At 38.5% G+C, this 18,273-nt stretch overlaps 1 protein-coding gene across 1 annotated transcript in view; it reads left to right on the top strand.

The window, feature by feature from the left end:
* LOC137390900 (MAM and LDL-receptor class A domain-containing protein 2-like) overlaps positions 1-18,273 on the top strand; it is a 150,108-nt gene that overhangs the window by 113,013 nt on the left and 18,822 nt on the right. Inside the window, exons 156-183 of the mRNA XM_068077215.1 lie at positions 9-234; positions 1,398-1,619; positions 1,719-1,937; positions 2,181-2,412; positions 3,093-3,280; positions 3,865-4,025; positions 4,577-4,724; positions 7,346-7,567; positions 9,005-9,214; positions 9,497-9,658; positions 9,835-9,985; positions 10,095-10,227; positions 10,407-10,587; positions 10,726-10,843; positions 10,965-11,140; positions 11,294-11,455; positions 11,618-11,793; positions 12,271-12,470; positions 12,650-12,837; positions 12,967-13,182; positions 13,365-13,542; positions 13,845-13,995; positions 14,459-14,676; positions 14,900-15,153; positions 15,310-15,505; positions 15,735-15,950; positions 16,176-16,451; positions 16,907-17,207. Of these exons, the coding sequence (XP_067933316.1) occupies positions 9-234; positions 1,398-1,619; positions 1,719-1,937; positions 2,181-2,412; positions 3,093-3,280; positions 3,865-4,025; positions 4,577-4,724; positions 7,346-7,567; positions 9,005-9,214; positions 9,497-9,658; positions 9,835-9,985; positions 10,095-10,227; positions 10,407-10,587; positions 10,726-10,843; positions 10,965-11,140; positions 11,294-11,455; positions 11,618-11,793; positions 12,271-12,470; positions 12,650-12,837; positions 12,967-13,182; positions 13,365-13,542; positions 13,845-13,995; positions 14,459-14,676; positions 14,900-15,153; positions 15,310-15,505; positions 15,735-15,950; positions 16,176-16,451; positions 16,907-17,207 (5,481 nt within the window). The remainder of the gene's footprint in view (positions 1-8; positions 235-1,397; positions 1,620-1,718; positions 1,938-2,180; positions 2,413-3,092; positions 3,281-3,864; positions 4,026-4,576; positions 4,725-7,345; positions 7,568-9,004; positions 9,215-9,496; positions 9,659-9,834; positions 9,986-10,094; positions 10,228-10,406; positions 10,588-10,725; positions 10,844-10,964; positions 11,141-11,293; positions 11,456-11,617; positions 11,794-12,270; positions 12,471-12,649; positions 12,838-12,966; positions 13,183-13,364; positions 13,543-13,844; positions 13,996-14,458; positions 14,677-14,899; positions 15,154-15,309; positions 15,506-15,734; positions 15,951-16,175; positions 16,452-16,906; positions 17,208-18,273) is intronic.

Genomic DNA, 18,273 nt, shown 5'->3' with positions numbered 1-18,273 from the left:
CTGTTCAGGTGGGTACACGGCGCCAGAGCATGTTCCTGAAGCAAAACTCACAAGGGAACAAGTGGATTCGCGCTGTGGCAGACATTGGCCGGATAAATGGACCATTCCAAGTTGAGTTCCAGGCAGTGAGAAGCTACAGCTATGCTGGTGACATAGCTATTGATGACATCAGTTTTGACGGCTGCGCACTTCCAGTAGCTGGACCAAAATGCTATTCATCTCAGTTTACTTGCGGTAGGTTTGATTCAGGTTATAGAAGAAGCTCAAGTGGTTGCAGATGGTGTGCATTGCAGGAGGTTTTTCACTAGCGCTAGCTATGTGACTATCAAGGTTGAAGATAAACGCACAAGTGTTGATTTAGCTCTTAATTCAGACATTACAAGACTTCCTCTTCTATTAATCATTTTTTGTGAATACAGTGAAACTCGGATAAATTGCCCTCGGATATATTGAACACATGGTTAACTCGGATGGATTTGCTTGGTCCGTTCCCACGCAATGATAAATGGCTTTAGATAACTCGACCGAAACTCTGTTAACTCGAACAGTTTTTTCCAAACGGCTACCGAGACGGTTGTTACTATTGCTTTAGAATATCACTTTATTCTAAGCCATAGAGATAAACATCGACTTTTAGTAGTTCTTAGGCCTCGTTATTACCAACATTAGCAAATATTTTCATTAACGACTTTTCTAAAGGTTTGCAAAAATCAAATTTTACCAAACATCCGCTTAGCGATAAGCCCTCCGAAAGCAAGAAAAGCGAGGTAAAATTTGGATAACTTTAGAGTAATATCGGCAAAATTGATAATGGGTTTTTAATAGTAAAGCAGTTTTGTAATAACTGACTTACTGCAAAATTGATCTTGGTTAAAACGCTCAGTAGAAAAATACGTATGTATTTTTTCTGAGCGTTTTAACCGCGATCAAGTTTTGCCAATTTTAATCTGAGAACGTTCTGGCAGTCACATCACCTAAAGCAACAAACAAATCTCAAGTGATAGAAAAATATCTATACTTTCTGATTAAAAATATTTAAAACTTCACACGAGAGACCCTTTAACTTGCAACAAGCAATCTATGCTTTTGATTGATATATAGTTTGTATATGTACATGTATCTACTGATAAATACGTGCACTTATGACTGTCCTGATAACTTGTATGCTCTAATAACTCGAACACTTTTGCTCGGTCCCTTGAAGTTTGAGTTATCCGTGTTTCACTGTATATGTTTCTAATTTAGATTAATTTTTAAAGTTTGTTTTGGTCAAGCGAACTAAATAATATTTAATGATTATGTCTACTCATTTGATGATAATGGCTATTGTATGTTGTATGTTGTGCACTAAATATATGGTCTGCTCTTGCTCAGGCTATGCTTCACGATATTAACAGGAAATGGTGTCTGCATTGACATAAACCGGGTGTGCGACTTCAGCGATGACTGCGGTGACGCATCAGATGAGCTGCCATCTCTCTGTTCTAACAATACACGGTGTGACTTTGAGTCAGGTATCTGTGACTGGGTGCAGGACAAGTTTGATGACTTTGACTGGACTAGATCTAAGGGAGTCACACCAAGTAGTACGACTGGTCCTCTTAGAGATCACACCACCGGTAAGAATTATTGCTTATAGTTGGACTTACGAGAATATGACTCCAGTAAATCGGCCTGTTTTGCATTTCGTCAAGTATTGCTGATGTCTGTAACTGTAGGATTTTCGTCGGGTTACTATATGTACACCGAGTCCTCTGCGCCGCAAAAGACTGGAGACAAGGCTAGACTTATCAGTAGAACCTTCTTGCCTGTGATTCCACCCAGGAAATGCACAATGACCTTTTTCTATCACATGTTTGGCAAGTCTATGGGTACCTTATCTGTATACACAAGATCTGCAGTAAACGGACCTCTCTCACCTATCAAAACTTGGAGTGGTGAGTTAGTCATCTTGATTGCTGAATGTTGGTCGGTCAGTTTTTCAGAGTGCTTTTTAAATATTAATAGTGCATAGTTGCTTATAGCTCAAAAACAGGCATTTTGGCAAACGTTTTGAAAAAGGTCTTAGTAGAAGTTCAAAACAAACTTTTACCTGCTGATTTTAAAATCATGTGAGATCGTTATTTATTCCTAGCAATATCAATTATTGCAAGGTATTTCAATCCAAAGCGATATTGTAGGAGAAATCGGAGATTTCTGGGAGCGATTTGAATCTCCCCTCAATGTGGATACAAGCTTCCAGGTGGTGATTGAAGGCACAAGAGGGGCTAGTTTCACAAGCGATATGGCTATAGATGATGTTGCCTTTAGCGCTGGTTGCCTAAAGTCTGACAATGGTCTGCCTGGCGGGTCAACTGCAGTGACCACACCATCTACCACACCGGTGCCACCGTGCGGTGCTGGCATGTTTCAGTAAGATTTGATTGTGGTTTGCATAATTTTGGCTGCAAAATAATTTTGAATAAATCTAGCGACACTTGTGATCTCTGACAAAAGTGCAGCACATGTCTGTAAGCTCTGTCATTATGCCTTAACAGGTTTTCATCGAGGCTCTGGTAAGAATATGGTACATTTGTACTGTAGTGGTTATTTGTCAATGCTTATCTGTCTCTAACGTATTTCAGCAGGTGCTTGCTTGTTTGTGTTCACCTCCAACTTGCTTGTAACTCTAACAGGTGCTTGTCTGTCTATGGTTGTTTGTGTTTTACTCTAATAACTTTTAGCAGGTGTATGCCTGTCATTGCTGGTCTGTGTCAAATTCTAACAACTTGTAACAGGTACATGCCTATCCATGTCAGATTCTAGCAACTTGTGGCAGGTGCATACCAGGCCAATGGTCATTTTAATGTAGGCGATTATTCTTTGTTTTTCTTAGTTCTCCTCTATTTGTGCATGTTCTCTTCTCTGATTCTTTGCTTGTACGAAGTAGTGTTGACTAAGAAATACTCGTGCCCAGCACTAGTACGAAGCCACAATAAATAGTTTGAGATCTTGTCAGCTGCTATCAGCTGCACATATAGAAAATTCTCAAGTATGTTATAAGGAAAGTTACACGAATGATCATATATGCACTTTCTTTACACGGTATGTAGATGCACCGGTGATAAGTCCTGCATAAACAGCACAAAGGTGTGCGACTTCAGAAGTGACTGCGGAGATGCATCAGATGAGGTCAACTGTGGGCCGTGTGACTTTGAGTCTGGAACATTCTGCGGATGGAGAGATATTAGCAATGGCCGATACAATTGGACTGTTTACAATGACAATTCGAGCACTAACAGTGAGTAATATCAGCTATCTTGCAGAATTGCTGTTACTAACTTTTCATGTTTGTAAAGTTCACATGTTACGCATGCATTGCAGCTGTAGCTTGAGCCAGCGGGTTTGAACTACCCACTTAGCAATGCAGTAGCGGAGTTACTTATGTGATGTAACTAGTTAGGGCCACATGCTTCTATGACTCTCTCCCCAGCCATTGGTGTCGTCTACAGCATGTGATGGATAGCATCTTAAAGTGACTAGCAAAGTGAACAACAAAATAACATGCTAATAAAGGTTACATCAGTGCATGGCTCACACAAATTTGAAAGTAATGTTGAATGCTGACCAATTATTTACAAGCATTACTTTTTTAAATGATTCGCTTCTGATTAATTTTATATTGATACATTCCAGCGTGACTATAGCAAACCTTACGTTTACTTATTTCTGCGATTTAATGAATGTTTTTTTTTGCATCTTTTGATAGCAATGTAGCAAGCTTTGGCTGATTTCTTCCCTTTGGTGCATGTGCTTGAAGCTACATCGATAGCAGATATAAAGAGTTTTGGCGAGTTTACAGTGTTGCGGCACATGATTTTGCAGAACAAGGACAGTATGCGCTGGTTGAAAGTTCTAGAGGTGTATTCTTTTCTGCTGCACGACTTCAGTCCCCCACTTTGCCAGCAAGCAGCAACATCTGCTTCATGGGCTTCTTTTATAACCTGCATGGCAAAAGCTCAGGAATTCTTTCTCTCTCTGCCACGGTCAGTCCTAAATGGTTTTTACACCCTTATCTTCCTTTATTATGGTGGTTTAATCAGCAGAGACTGGCGATTAGCTTCTGTCTAACACAGTAACACTCTATCTCATGCAATCTTGCCCTGGTTTTAGAGCATACAACACAATCGATAAAAAGTAGAATGAAGTATTGGTTCAAGAAATGTTTTGAATTCTTCCCTCTGTCTGGTGTTATTTCTCAAATTTTAGTTGCAACAACCGCGTTGCTAAGATTATACCTTTGGAAAATCCTTACACGCTATTCGCTGAGGCTAACCAGTCATTCAAATAGTTTAAGGCAATGCCTAGCTGAGGTTTTCACTCACAGCTCACATCAAATGTCTGTTGAACCATTCTGCTTCATCTGCTTTGCGCTCTTTCACGATTGGAGTTGTCTCGTTAATCAATGATCAGCTAATTACTGTCATTAGAACAGTTTAGAAGTCTTTACTCTCTCATTTCATAAACCAAATTTTGTAGAGTATTGGAAAATGTCGGTAGTGACAGGTGTGCACAGTGTGTTCTTTCTGAATTGTAGGTTAACGGTGTGGTAACAGATTTGTGGTCCGTAAATTCTGCGGACAACACTAAAGGCAACACTTGGCAGTATGCCGAGGTTGACATCGGCTCTATTCTTGGTGCCACCAAAGGTTTCTCCTTGACCTTCAGTGCAAGGCCATTGAAAAGTAAGCCTCAACCTATAGTCAAGGACTTTGATTATTCTAAGATAGTTTCCTATTCAATACAATCTTTACATATCCCTCCTAGCATCATTATACTTACCCGAACAATGCTCCTAGTTTCTCTCCCATCATTCTCTCCATTGCTCAACTCGTATGTACTCTAACCTCGATTTTCCTGTTTCTATATTTTTCATTTCTAATTTTTTCGTCTGCCTCTCCGTTGAAGGGAGGCAAAATTGTACAATGTCATAACTTCTCCTCAAATGCACTCATCTATTCACTTCCATACATTGACTGATAAATTATACATTGTTTCCATGGTTGTTCTCACCATATTGTTTCCATTGTTGTTCTCACCATATTGTTTCCATTGTTGTTCTCACCATATTGTTTCCATTGTTGTTCTCACCATATTGTTTCCATTGTTGTTCTCACCATATTGTTTCCATTGTTGTTCTCACCATATTGTTTTCATTGTTGTTCTCACCATATTGTTTCCATTGTTGTTCTCACCATATTGTTTCCATTGTTGTTCTCACCATATTGTTTCCATTGTTGTTCTCACCATATCGTTTCCATTGTTGTTCTCACCATATCGTTTCCATGGTTGTTCTCACCATATTGTTTCCATTGTTGTTCTCACCATATTGTTTCCATGGTTGTTCTCACCATATTGTTTCCATGGTTGTTCTCACCATATTGTTTCCATGGTTGTTCTCACCATATTGTTTCCATTGTTGTTCTCACCATATTGTTTCCATTGTTGTTCTCATCATATTGTTTCCATGGTTGTTCTCACCATATTGTTTCCATTGTTGTTCTCACCATATTGTTTCCATTGTTGTTCTCACCATATTGTTTCCATTGTTGTTCTCACCATATTGTTTCCATTGTTGTTCTCATCATATTGTTTCCATGGTTGTTCTCACCATATTGTTTCCATTGTTGTTCTCACCATATTGTTTCCATTGTTGTTCTCACCATATTGTTTCCATGGTTGTTCTCACCATATTGTTTCCATTGTTGTTCTCACCATATTGTTTCCATTGTTGTTCTTACCATATTGTTTCCATTGTTGTTCTCACCATATTGTTTCCATTGTTGTTCTCACCATATTGTTTCCATTGTTGTTCTCACCATATTGTTTCCATTGTTGTTCTCACCATATTGTTTCCATTGTTGTTCTCACCATATCGTTTCCATTGTTTTTATCACCATATTGTTTCCATTGTTGTTCTCACCATATTGTTTCCATTGTTGTTCTCACCATATTGTTTCCATTGTTGTTCTCACCATATTGTTTCCATTGTTGTTCTCACCATATTGTTTCCATTGTTGTTCTCACCATGTTGTTTCCATTGTTGTTCTCACCATATTGTTTCCATTGTTGTTCTCACCATATTGTTTCCATTGTTGTTCTCACCATATTGTTTCCATTGTTGTTCTCACTATATTGTTTTCATTGTTGTTCTCACCATATTGTTTCCATTGTTGTTCTCACCATATTGTTTCCATTGTTGTTCTCACCATGTTGTTTCCATTGTTGTTCTCACCATATTGTTTCCATTGTTGTTCTCACCATATCGTTTCCATTGTTGTTCTCACCATATTGTTTCCATTGTTGTTCTCACTATATTGTTTTCATTGTTGTTCTCACCATATTGTTTCCATTGTTGTTCTCACCATATTGTTTCCATTGTTGTTCTCACCATGTTGTTTCCATTGTTGTTCTCACCATATTGTTTCCATTGTTGTTCTCACCATATCGTTTCCATTGTTGTTCTCACCATATTGTTTCCATTGTTGTTCTCACTATATTGTTTCCATTGTTGTTCTCACCATATTGTTTCCATTGTTGTTCTCACCATATTGTTTCCATTGTTGTTCTCACTATATTGTTTTCATTGTTGTTCTCACCATATTGTTTCCATTGTTGTTCTCACCATATTGTTTCCATTGTTGTTCTCACCATATTGTTTCCATTGTTGTTCTCACCATATTGTTTCCATTGTTGTTCTCACCATATTGTTTCCATTGTTGTTCTCACCATGTTGTTTCCATTGTTGTTCTCACCATATTGTTTCCATTGTTGTTCTCACCATATTGTTTCCATTGTTGTTCTCACCATATTGTTTCCATTGTTGTTCTTACCATATTGTTTCCATTGTTGTTCTCACCATATTGTTTCCATTGTTGTTCTCACCATGTTGTTTCCATTGTTGTTCTCACCATATTGTTTCCATTGTTGTTCTCACTATATTGTTTCCATTGTTGTTCTCACCATATTGTTTCCATTGTTGTTCTCACTATATTGTTTCCATTGTTGTTCTCACCATATTGTTTCCATTGTTGGTCTCATCATATTTTTATATTATTATGAAATATTATATTATATCATATTATGAAATTTAGATAAAACCTGTCACAACATGTAGAAACACATAGATTTTACACGGACTAACAGACACACATAATGACAAAGTGGCATTTATTAATATAGATATATGTAACAACTAGATGTCTTGTAGAAAGCTGAGAACAATGCATTGTTGGGTGCCAGTGAATGATCTTTTGATTTCATGTTCGTAAAAATTTAGTTTATTTACTGCATCGTAATTACACAGAGTGGAAAGCTTCAGCAGGAAATGACATCGCATTGGACAACATCGTATTCAAGGCTTGCAATCCTAATTCCTTGCCACCTCAAGTTAACTGCACATTTGAGAACGGAACGTGCAGTTGGATTCAGGATAAATTTGACGATTTTGATTGGACGAGGCACAGTGGCAATACCGCATCAAGAAATACAGGTCCTTCTGCTGACCACACTATAGGAGACGCCACAGGTTAGATCATCTACTCAACTCCACCGTTAAACATATAACAACACTTCAATCACTCTTAAAGATAGACTTGCACAAAATTTTAGCAAATTTTATCAGAAAGTATCAGTATTTTGTATCATTTGCGATTGCTTTTGATGTTTGAAGTGATCTGACTGCCAGGATGTTTCAAGATTAAAATCGACAAAACTTTATCGCGGTTAAAATCCTCAACTCAAGCGAAAGTGTGATTATGGCATCTATAGTTGCTAAGAGACTGACAGAAAAGATGCCTGCAGCGCTGTAACTTGAAAACAATAGCCAATATTAACGATAGCAACAATGGCTGATATCAACTATAGCAACAATAGCTGATATCAACTGTAATAGCAATAGCTGATATCAACTATAGCAACAATAGCTGCTCAACTATAGCAACAATAGCTGATATCAACGATAGCAACAATAGCTACTATCAACTATAGCAACAATAGCTGATATCAACTATAGCTACAGTAGCTGATATTAACTATAGTAACAATAGCTGGTAACAACTATAGCAACAATAGCTGATATCATCGATAGCAACAGTAGCTGATATCAACTATAGCAACAATAGCTGATATCAACGATAGCAACAGTAGCTGATATCAACTATAGCGACAGTAGCTGCCATTATCTATAGTAACAATAGCTGGTATCAACTATAGCAACAATAGCTGATATCATCGATAGCAACAGTAGCTGATATCAACTATAGCAACAATAGCTGATATCAACGATAGCAACAATAGCTGATATCAACGATAGCAACAATAGCTGATATCAACGATAGCAACAGTAGCTGATATTAACGATAGCAACAGTAGCTGATATCAACTATAGCAACAATAGCTGATATTAACTATAGTAACAATAACTGATATCAACTATAGCAACAATAGCTGATATCAACGATAGCAACAGTAGCTGATATCAACTATAGCTACAGTAGCTGATATTAACTATAGTAACAATAGCTGGTATCAACTATAGCAACAATAGCTGATATCAACTATAGCAACAGTAGCTGATATCAACTATAGCAACAATAGCTGATATCAACGATAGCAACAGTAGCTGATATCATCGATAGCAACAGTAGCTGATATCAACTATAGCAACAATAGCTGATATCAACTATAGCAACAATAGCTGATATCAACTATAGCAACGATAAGAACTAGTGACATCATTTTCTTCGGAACGTTTTAACCGCGATTCAGTTTTGTCAATGTTAATCTCAAAACATTTTTGCAGTCAGATCACTTCAAACATCAAAAACAATCGCAAATGATAAAAAAATATCGATACTTTCTGATAAAATCTATTAAATGTTTTGGTAAGCTTGTCGTTAAGGTTTTGGGAGAATTATAGTGAAAAGTTCGTTTCATCACCACTGTTATTTGGTTTGTTTGACAGGATATTACATGTATATTGAGACTTCTCGAGGCAAGTCACCGAGGAAGGAGGGAGACATTGCAAGATTAGATAGTCCCATATTTCCTGCCACAGATGCGTACTGCTTGTCCTTCTGGTATCACATGTTTGGCCCTGATATTAATACTCTTCAAATTCGTCAGACCTTCAATCTATTGACCTTCATCAAGTGGAAACGTCGTGGCTCTCAAGGTAGGCTTTTTCTGAGTTCTCTCTTTGACAGCACTCTGTTGGAGGCACTGTCACAGGCATGATAGTCTTCAAGAATTGCAACAGCATCTCCCCTTTACAGATCCCTAGCTCTGGTTTCATGTCTTAATGGTTTGAATAGGTACTTAGGTCACCATACTACCATTTATGTCTTAGGTTTTCACTACTTCTGCCCTACCGTGTTGCTGTTTATGTCTTACCGTGTCATCATTTGCGTCACCATACCACCATTTGTATTCTACTATGAGTTATATACTTTGCTAGGTAACATGTGGAAGAAGGCACTTATTGACATCACCTCAAAGGAAGACTACCAGCTAAGTATAGAGGCAATTGCAGGTCCCAGCTTTGCTGGAGATATAGCTATTGATGATGTTGAAGTGGCACCAGGACTTTGTCCGGAAGAGCTTGGCTGTGATTTCGAAGGTTCGCTTTTTTGTTTTACACTATTCCGTTTTATTTATCAACCTTTAGCAGTGTTAGTCAGTTTAGTTATCAACCTTTAGCAGTGTTAGTCAGTTTAGTTATCAACGTTTAGCAGTGTTAGTCAGTTACGAAGTCGAAGTCGCTGTTTATGTAATTAGTAAGTGATGTAATTGCAGGTAATTTCTGTGACCTAGTTAATTCCAAGTCAGATGACTTTGATTGGACGAGAGGAAGCAATGGCACCCACAAAGGACCAATTAGTGATCACACCTTGGGAACGCAATATGGACATTATGCTTTTATTGACTCTTCTACGGAGGCCAGCCGGTCAGTTGATGACATCAGTTGTAGTCTGGTTAGAAGCAAATAATCGTTTACTAAAAAATTATCCAAGTGGCCAGCCTGCTTAATTTATAACATGCCTGCCATGTTTCAGAGTCCTGAAAACAGGTGAAGTCGGTGAGCTGCGAACAAAGCCGGTGTCACAAGTGTCTGGCACCAGATGTCTCAAGTTCTGGTATCACATGACTGGTAAAGACTTTGGAGATCTCAAGGTTTTGCAACAGCCAGTAAGTCTGTGACAGTGTCACATTTTGTCAGGCAAGTGTCGCAGAATCTGCTGCGGACACCATTTAGTAGAAGAATTGTAATATTTTGCATTATATTTGTTTACCAGTCTGAATATCAGGTGTTGATTGCATAGCGTTAGAGCATACATTACATTACTTATCGCTATTACACCCTGCAGATGGGCAACAGGCCATCCAAGACACTCTGGACAAGATCTAGCAACCAAGGCAATGTCTGGAGACACACCCACGTCAACATTCCTCCATCCCCCAATGTCAAATTCATTATAAAATTCATAGCAACTAAAGGTTCAGGCACTTCTGGTAACCTGGCCATTGATGATCTTGATATTACAGATGGTGAGTTTGATTAGAGGATTTTTTTGTTTTCATTTCCACTCTAATAACATTCTAAATGCAAATATCGACTTGCTTTACTGTAAATAACGCTGCAGACTGCATTACTCATATGATGACAATCCTATGTGTCTCGTGCAGGCTACTGTAGTGGAGTCGGAACTTGTGATTTCGAAGTTGATTTGTGTGGTCTAAGCAATGTTTACTCACCTACTGATGAGATGGACTGGCTTAGGAATAAGGGTGCCACACCTAGCAGGCAAGTGCTCTCATGATCACAAGATTTCTATGTTCCTTAACTGGATAGTATGAAACTTGGCTAGAAGCATTACATTGCAGCGCTGACAACAACTTTTACGACAGCAATTTGTATTGAGCAGATTCACTGGACCCACTGTTGACCACAGCACAGGCACTGACCAAGGCTATTACATGTACATCGAGGCTTCCGGTGGCTCCAACAAGAAGGGAGATCGAGCCTGGCTCATGACAGAACACATCGCTGCTTCCAATACAGATCACTGCTTCTCCTTCTGGTACCACATGGCAGGAAAAGGTAACTGTTACTTTCTTTGAGTTCTTCTTATCCTTAGCAATACATATAAGACTCAGGATGTAATGTGATAGGTTTTTACTGCAGGTAATCTCTCATATCTGCTTGTCTTAGGACTATACCTCTTCTTATGGCCACAAATATGTACTTTTACAGCTATTGGCAACCTTTCAATTCTCCAGCAAGTAACTGATAAGGTGAATGGAGGTTTCTCAACACCCAGAAGTCTCTTTAGTATTTCCGGACATCAGGCCAATTTCTGGCAGCAGGCATTTGTTGATGTGCCATCAAGAGAATCTTACGCTCTCATTATTGAAGGTATTCTAAAAGTCTCTCCAGTTGCTCCTGTAAAAGTGCCCAAAGCAAGTGTTGCGGATGCAAATAAGTCATAGATTTGATCAGCAACAACATGTCACATTAAGTAGACATGAGGCAGATAAAGATATAATGACAGAAATTGTGGAATGCTATATTTTGCAGCTACCCATGGAGGCTCCTATTCAGGTGACATTGCCATTGATGATGTGAAGTTGGTAGGAGGCAAGTGCAGCCAATCAATCCCTACTACTACAGTTTCACCCACCCTTCCTCCGCGAGTTGATGAGTTTAAATGTGACTTTGAGAATGGCACCAATAAGTTCTGCTCTTTCTCACAGGTAAATGGCAACCTCAGCTGACACCAGCTGTTAGGCCATATCAGTGATATTAGAAATATTGAAATGCAAGTGTTTTTGTGTAAAATCGGAAAAATTTGTCCAGCGTGGGCTTAGGTATCGAACTAAACTCAAGTCATAAGTAGCAGTAATCCTAAGAGGTAAACAGCTGGTTCGTGTTAAAGCAGATCTCTATTCATTAATGAGTGTATTTTACATAGCTATCACTTTGTGTTCAATTCCAATATTGTTATGAATCTAACCAAACGGTCATACTGTGTTTAGGTTTTAGCACTATCATCTGCTTGACATAAGAACGAGGGCAACTTTGTGAATGAATAGCTTTTTTTTCCTAAAATTACATGTTTTTATTTTATATTCCTGATAGCCAATTTACTTTGTGAGTCTATGCCTTGGTCTAAACATTCACAAAACTATAATAAACTGAGTGATTATACATTCACTTGCCAATCGTTTTAGGAGACAATAAAAGATACCTTTGATTGGTCATACGGCACCGGTGAAACAGACTCTTCTAGTACGGGCCCTCAAGCTGACCACACTCGATCTAACGTGTTTGGTCACTATGCCTATATTGAAGATTCTAGTAAGACCTCCAAAGACAAGGCTAGACTGAAGACTCCAGAGATGTCTATGTCCAGCAAGGGACTCTGTCTAGAGTGAGTGCGCTTATATTTTCTTGCTTTTAGAAAGGGAAGTAGTGATTAGGCGATAAGTTTACTGATACAGCTTCTACTTGAGGCATCACATGCTTATAATCTCTGTTTGTTGAGCTACTAAACATTATTCTTCTGTTAAATATTCTGTGAAAAGTATTGTGAAAAAATTTGTTTTACAGTTTCTGGTATCACATGTATGGTGCAAAGGTCAATCGTCTCAACCTAATTGCCATAGACACGGACAATGGTGGTAACGAGACCATAGTTTGGTCGCGCGCTGGAAACAATGGACCAGACTGGAAACAGGGCCAAGTGCCATTTAAACCAGCTCCAGGCAGAGGCAACAACTTTGTTTTTGTATTTGAAGGTTGGTTCTTTCGGTTAAACTGTGTGTAAGTTGCAGCGGGTAATCATCAGCAGTTATTTGATGATTTCCTTTGTGTGTGTCATAATAACCTGTAACGGTATGTCATAATTGCTGTCTGTCATGCTGCAGCCTTGGCTAGTGATGGTTGGACTGGTGACATCTCATTGGATGATGTTGACTTCTACGATGGTGACTGTCGAGGATCTTTGATGTGCGACTTTGAGACGAGTTTTTGCACATTTACCCAGTCGAGCATGGATACATTTGATTGGACAAGAGCTCGAGGGAGGACATCTAGCCTTAATACTGGCCCACAGACAGACCACACCTTTGGAACAGCTGAGGGTTGGTATTATTGTTCTCTACAGCTGGCCGATTTTGTAGTGTGTACAATTATCTCACCCCAGCAGTGCATCATTCAATAGTTGTGAATATATGACCTCAGTCTAGGCACAATCGAGTTATTAATGTACAGTGACGGCACTTTACCGCTTCTGTTTCCTCACCATATTTGGTATGTCTGCCAGGTTACTATCTGTACATTGAGACGTCTTCACCAAGAAAACCTGGAGATATAGCCAGCCTCATCTCGTCCAAGTACCTGAGACCAGTATCTGCTGCATGTGTCACTTTCTGGTATCACATGTATGGTGACCACGTGGGAGACCTGACCGTGCTTGTAAATGAGGAGGGCTCCGCTCCTAAGTTAGTCATATTTTGTGCACTAGCGGTAACATGCTAAGGCCTACTAACCTTCTATACATAAATTTATATAAGTTGGCAGATTAGCTAGTCTAATGGTAGACCTAAAAATGCAATATTCTACTATTTAGTTTTTGTAGTCTCTGCTTCAGTAAACTTACATGTTTGTGTTAAATGTATTAACTATTCATTAATTTATTGTTTTTTTAATATTTTTTCTTTTGGCATGTAATGAAAAACGTCATTTTGTTAATGATCACCTATGCCAATAAAACGTTTTACATACATACAATTATGTACTGTAGGTTGCGCTGGAGACAGTCTGGTAATCAGGGAAATGAATGGCATGTCGGTCAGGCTTCTCTGTCTGCAACCAAAAACTGGTTGCTCCAATTCACAGCTTCCGTAGGCAATGGTTACAGAGGTGATATTGCCATTGATGATATCATGATTGAAGTAAGTTACTACTTAGTGAACGCTTTAGTTCCAAATGCTAGTCATATGAAAAGGGTCGTTTATAATTGAAACATTTGGGAATACTTTTACATAAATCTACAGTGAACTAAGATGACCCCAATTTTTGTTAACTGAAACGTTATATCACTATTCATACTTATGACTTGAGTACTGTCATTTTATTGTTTAATCATTTTCCTTTAGTAGGTTCAATATAGGTGGCTTTCTGAATCATCATTTTGCGTGTCTAGAGCAATCAGTAATTATACATGTAGTCGTTTGTACACACCCCGCCTAGCTGGTTAGCCAAGTGTTCCTGTTTATTGTATAGTTAGCAATGAAGTCTAGTTTACAAGATACACCTATTGGCACAAAATACATAACACTAATGACTGACCTGATTGTACTACCCTATAATCTTGACTGAGTTAACTGCGTGTAATAAGCTAGTTACTTCTTTTAGGGAGGTCCGTGTCCACCTCGAGGTAGTTGCGACTTTGAATCAAACACTTGTTTGTGGAAGAACACGAATGTTGGTGATGACTTTGATTGGGAGAGAACACACGGTTCTACCCATTCAACTGGTACTGGACCCGACAATGATGCAACGCTCCACTCTCCAGCAGGATCATACATGTATATAGAAGCCTCGAGTCCAAGGAAAGTTGGTGACAAGGCTTGGTGAGCATGCATAGCCTCCCTAACTTTGTGAACTAGTCAAACAAACCCTGAGGCGTTGTTGTAACCACTCAAGCTGTTTATGGCTTAATCTGATGTTACCAATGCTTTTGAAGTCCAATATACAGCATGTTTTAGAGTATGACTAACGGTACATAAAATAAGCGATCTATATTACTGTAAGAGAGCATTAGGTTGTCAGCATTCGCAACTTTTTATTTGCCAGGCTCTTGTCACAGTTTTGGTATAATGACACGATGGGCTGCATGGCGTTCTCTTATCACATGAAAGGATCAACTCAGGGCAGTCTTTCATTTGGTCTCAAACCTTACGGTCAGCCAATCATTAAGCTGAAGACTTTGCAAGGCGAACAAGGTGATGACTGGCAGCGTACTTATGTTGAAGTTGGCTTCGATACGAGTCTTTCCATCAACACAACCTTCCAATTCGTGTTTGAAGCGGTTGTTGGAGGAGTCTTCAGTAAGTCAGTCCACTATATAACAAACTAAAATCAATGCATATACTGTTACTTGATAAATTTTAAAAGCTTACAACTTCCAACTTAAGTCGGTGATTTTACCCCAGGTCATGTCTTTTAAATTCGGGTTTTACTCTCAAATCTGTTTACCATTGCAGGTGACATAGCCATTGATGATGTGGATTTTGTCGCTAATCAGCGGTGTGGCTCTGTGACTACCCCTTCACCGTGTGCATTCCATTGTTCCTCAGACAACAAGTGTCTCACCGCTGACAAGGTCTGCAATTTTGAGCCAGACTGTGTGGATGGCTCAGATGAGAGCTCCTGTAATTACAATTGTGACTTTGATACCAGGTTAGTGAACTAGCTCTTCTCAAAACTTTTTGTTGCAGTTGGTACTTGTCTGTTTTGGTATTGGCAGAGTATATATTTTGATACCATCTCTTGGTTTCATGACAAAGTTTGGTTCTAGAAAAGAGTCTCATCTCCTGTTAACATTTAGTTTTACATGAATGATACATTTGAGAATGTACTTCAGGCCTCAGATTTAATACATAAGTTTGAAAACTGTGTCATCTTGTAGCTTATGTGGCTGGATGGATACTAGCGCTGGATCTTACAAGTTTTTTCAATCCTCTGGAAACCTTGGGGCTGGACCTTTGATCGATCATACCTCATTTTCGCCTACTGGTCACTACATGCTGCTCGGACCAAACTCGGGAGCCCAAGGCTATAAATTAGGCATGCTCACCTCCCCAAATCTATACGATGCCTCTGCAGACTGTACTCTACAGTTCTGGTAGGTCTCATTCTGCAGGTCATTCAGTTATTATGTATATATAATATTCAGATATATAAATTATATATATAATATAAATAATATACAGATATATAGATTATATATAGAGATATATGGATTATATATATAATATAGAGATATATACATATATATATAATATAGAGATATATACATATATATATATATAAATTATATATATATTTATATATATATAATCTCTTACAGGTATCATATGCTTGGTAATGGAACACAACTTCTGAGAGCTTACCATCAGGAAGAGCAAGGCAGGAAGACAATCATATTTGAATTGATGGGTTCGCAAGGAAATCGCTGGCAGCTTGCCGATATACCGCTCGGCAGAATCAGAGGCAAGTTTCAGTTAGAGATTGGAGCGAGGAAGAGTTATACAGCTCAAGCGGATATAGCTATAGATGACATTCAACTCGTTGGCTGCGCGCTGCCACAGCCTACTGGCAAACCATGCAAAAGTTCCGAGTTTCAGTAAGTTTTCCATATCCACCTTGATCAGTTCCAGCATTGATTAGGAAGTAAGATTTTGTAGGCTAACTTCGCGTATATTCAGCTAATTCCCACTTCTGGTCGTATGTTCACTACCAAGATATTTCCAACAATAGAAAGGCGCAGTTGGGTTAAATATAGATTCATGGCTCATTTGTTAGCATTTACCGGTAATTCGTTACAAATCTTGAATGGTGGTAACAGAGCTTGATTATATCTATGGTCAGGTGCGCATCAGGTGCATGTGTAATGAAGGCTAGGCGCTGTGACATGACAGATGACTGTGGAGATGGATCAGATGAAGCCGGTTGTACAAACAAGTAAGGGTCCTCCATTTCCTTCATTTTCAGTTTCTGCAATTCTGTTTCCACCAATGGAGATTTGTATGTAGAAATTACACGGCATAATCTTCTATCAAGGCTATAAATATATTTCAGTCAATGCTCTTTCGAGACGGGATTCTGTGATTGGACACAACTTAAAGATGACCAATTTGACTGGACACTACATAGTGGGCCTACATCGACACAGTTCTCCGGGCCAAGCAGGGACCACACAACAAGCCTTTCCACCGGGCATTACATTTACGCGGAAATGTCACGACCTCGCAAGCAGAATGACAAGGCTAGGCTAGCCAGTGGCTGGCTGATATCCTCTAGCAGGGGATGCGCCATAACGCTTTACCACCACATGTATGGAGCCTCCATCGGTTCACTTACAGTCTACACAAGAAGTCAGGTATTTAACAATTTTATGTGGATTTAGTTTGTCATTATTTTAGTCATTTCAGTTAATGTACCTACTCTGTTATTGGTTGATCTTTAACTCATCATTCTATCATTTATTGTAATCGGTTGAACTTAAATTCATCCTACCTTCTACTGTATAAACTAACTAACTCATTAAAGAATGGCATCACTCTCCCTTCTAATGTATAAACTAACTAACTCATTAAAGAATGGCATCACTCTACCTTCTAATGTATAAACTAACTAACTCATTAAAGAATGGCATCACTCTACCTTCTAATGTATAAACTAACTAACTCATTAAAGAATGGCATCACTCTACCTTCTACTGTATAAACTAACTAGCTCATTAAAGAATGGCATCACTCTACCTTCTACTGTATAAACTAACTAACTCATTAAAGAATGGCATCACTCTACCTTCTACTGTATAAACTAACTAACTCATTAAAGAATGGCATCACTCTACCTTCTACTGTATAAACTAACTAACTCATTAAAGAATGGCATCACTCTACCTTCTAATGTATAAACTAACTAACTCATTAAAGAATGGCATCACTCTCCCTTCTAATGTATAAACTAACTAGCTCATTAAAGAATGGCATCACTCTACCTTCTAATGTATAAACTAACTAGCTCATTAAAGAATGGCATCACTCTCCCTTCTAATGTATAAACTAACTAGCTCATTAAAGAATGGCATCACTCTACCTTCTAATGTATAAACTAACTAGCTCATTAAAGAATGGCATCACTCTACCTTCTAATGTATAAACTAACTAGCTCATTAAAGAATGGCATCACTCTCCCTTCTAATGTATAAACTAACTAGCTCATTAAAGAATGGCATCACTCTCCCTTCTAATGTATAAACTAACTAACTCATTAAAGAATGGCATCACTCTCCCTTCTACTGTATAAACTAACTAGCTCATTAAAGAATGGCATCACTCTCCCTTCTAATGTATAAACTAACTAACTCATTAAAGAATGGCATCACTCTCCCTTCTACTGTATAAACTAACTAGCTCATTAAAGAATGGCATCACTCT

Source organism: Watersipora subatra, chromosome 3, assembly GCF_963576615.1.
Source record: "Watersipora subatra chromosome 3, tzWatSuba1.1, whole genome shotgun sequence".
Classification (NCBI taxonomy): Eukaryota; Metazoa; Bryozoa; class Gymnolaemata; order Cheilostomatida; family Watersiporidae; genus Watersipora; species Watersipora subatra.
The sequence above is the reverse complement of the archived record's forward strand: the minus strand, read 5'-3'. Positions and strand labels throughout refer to the sequence as shown.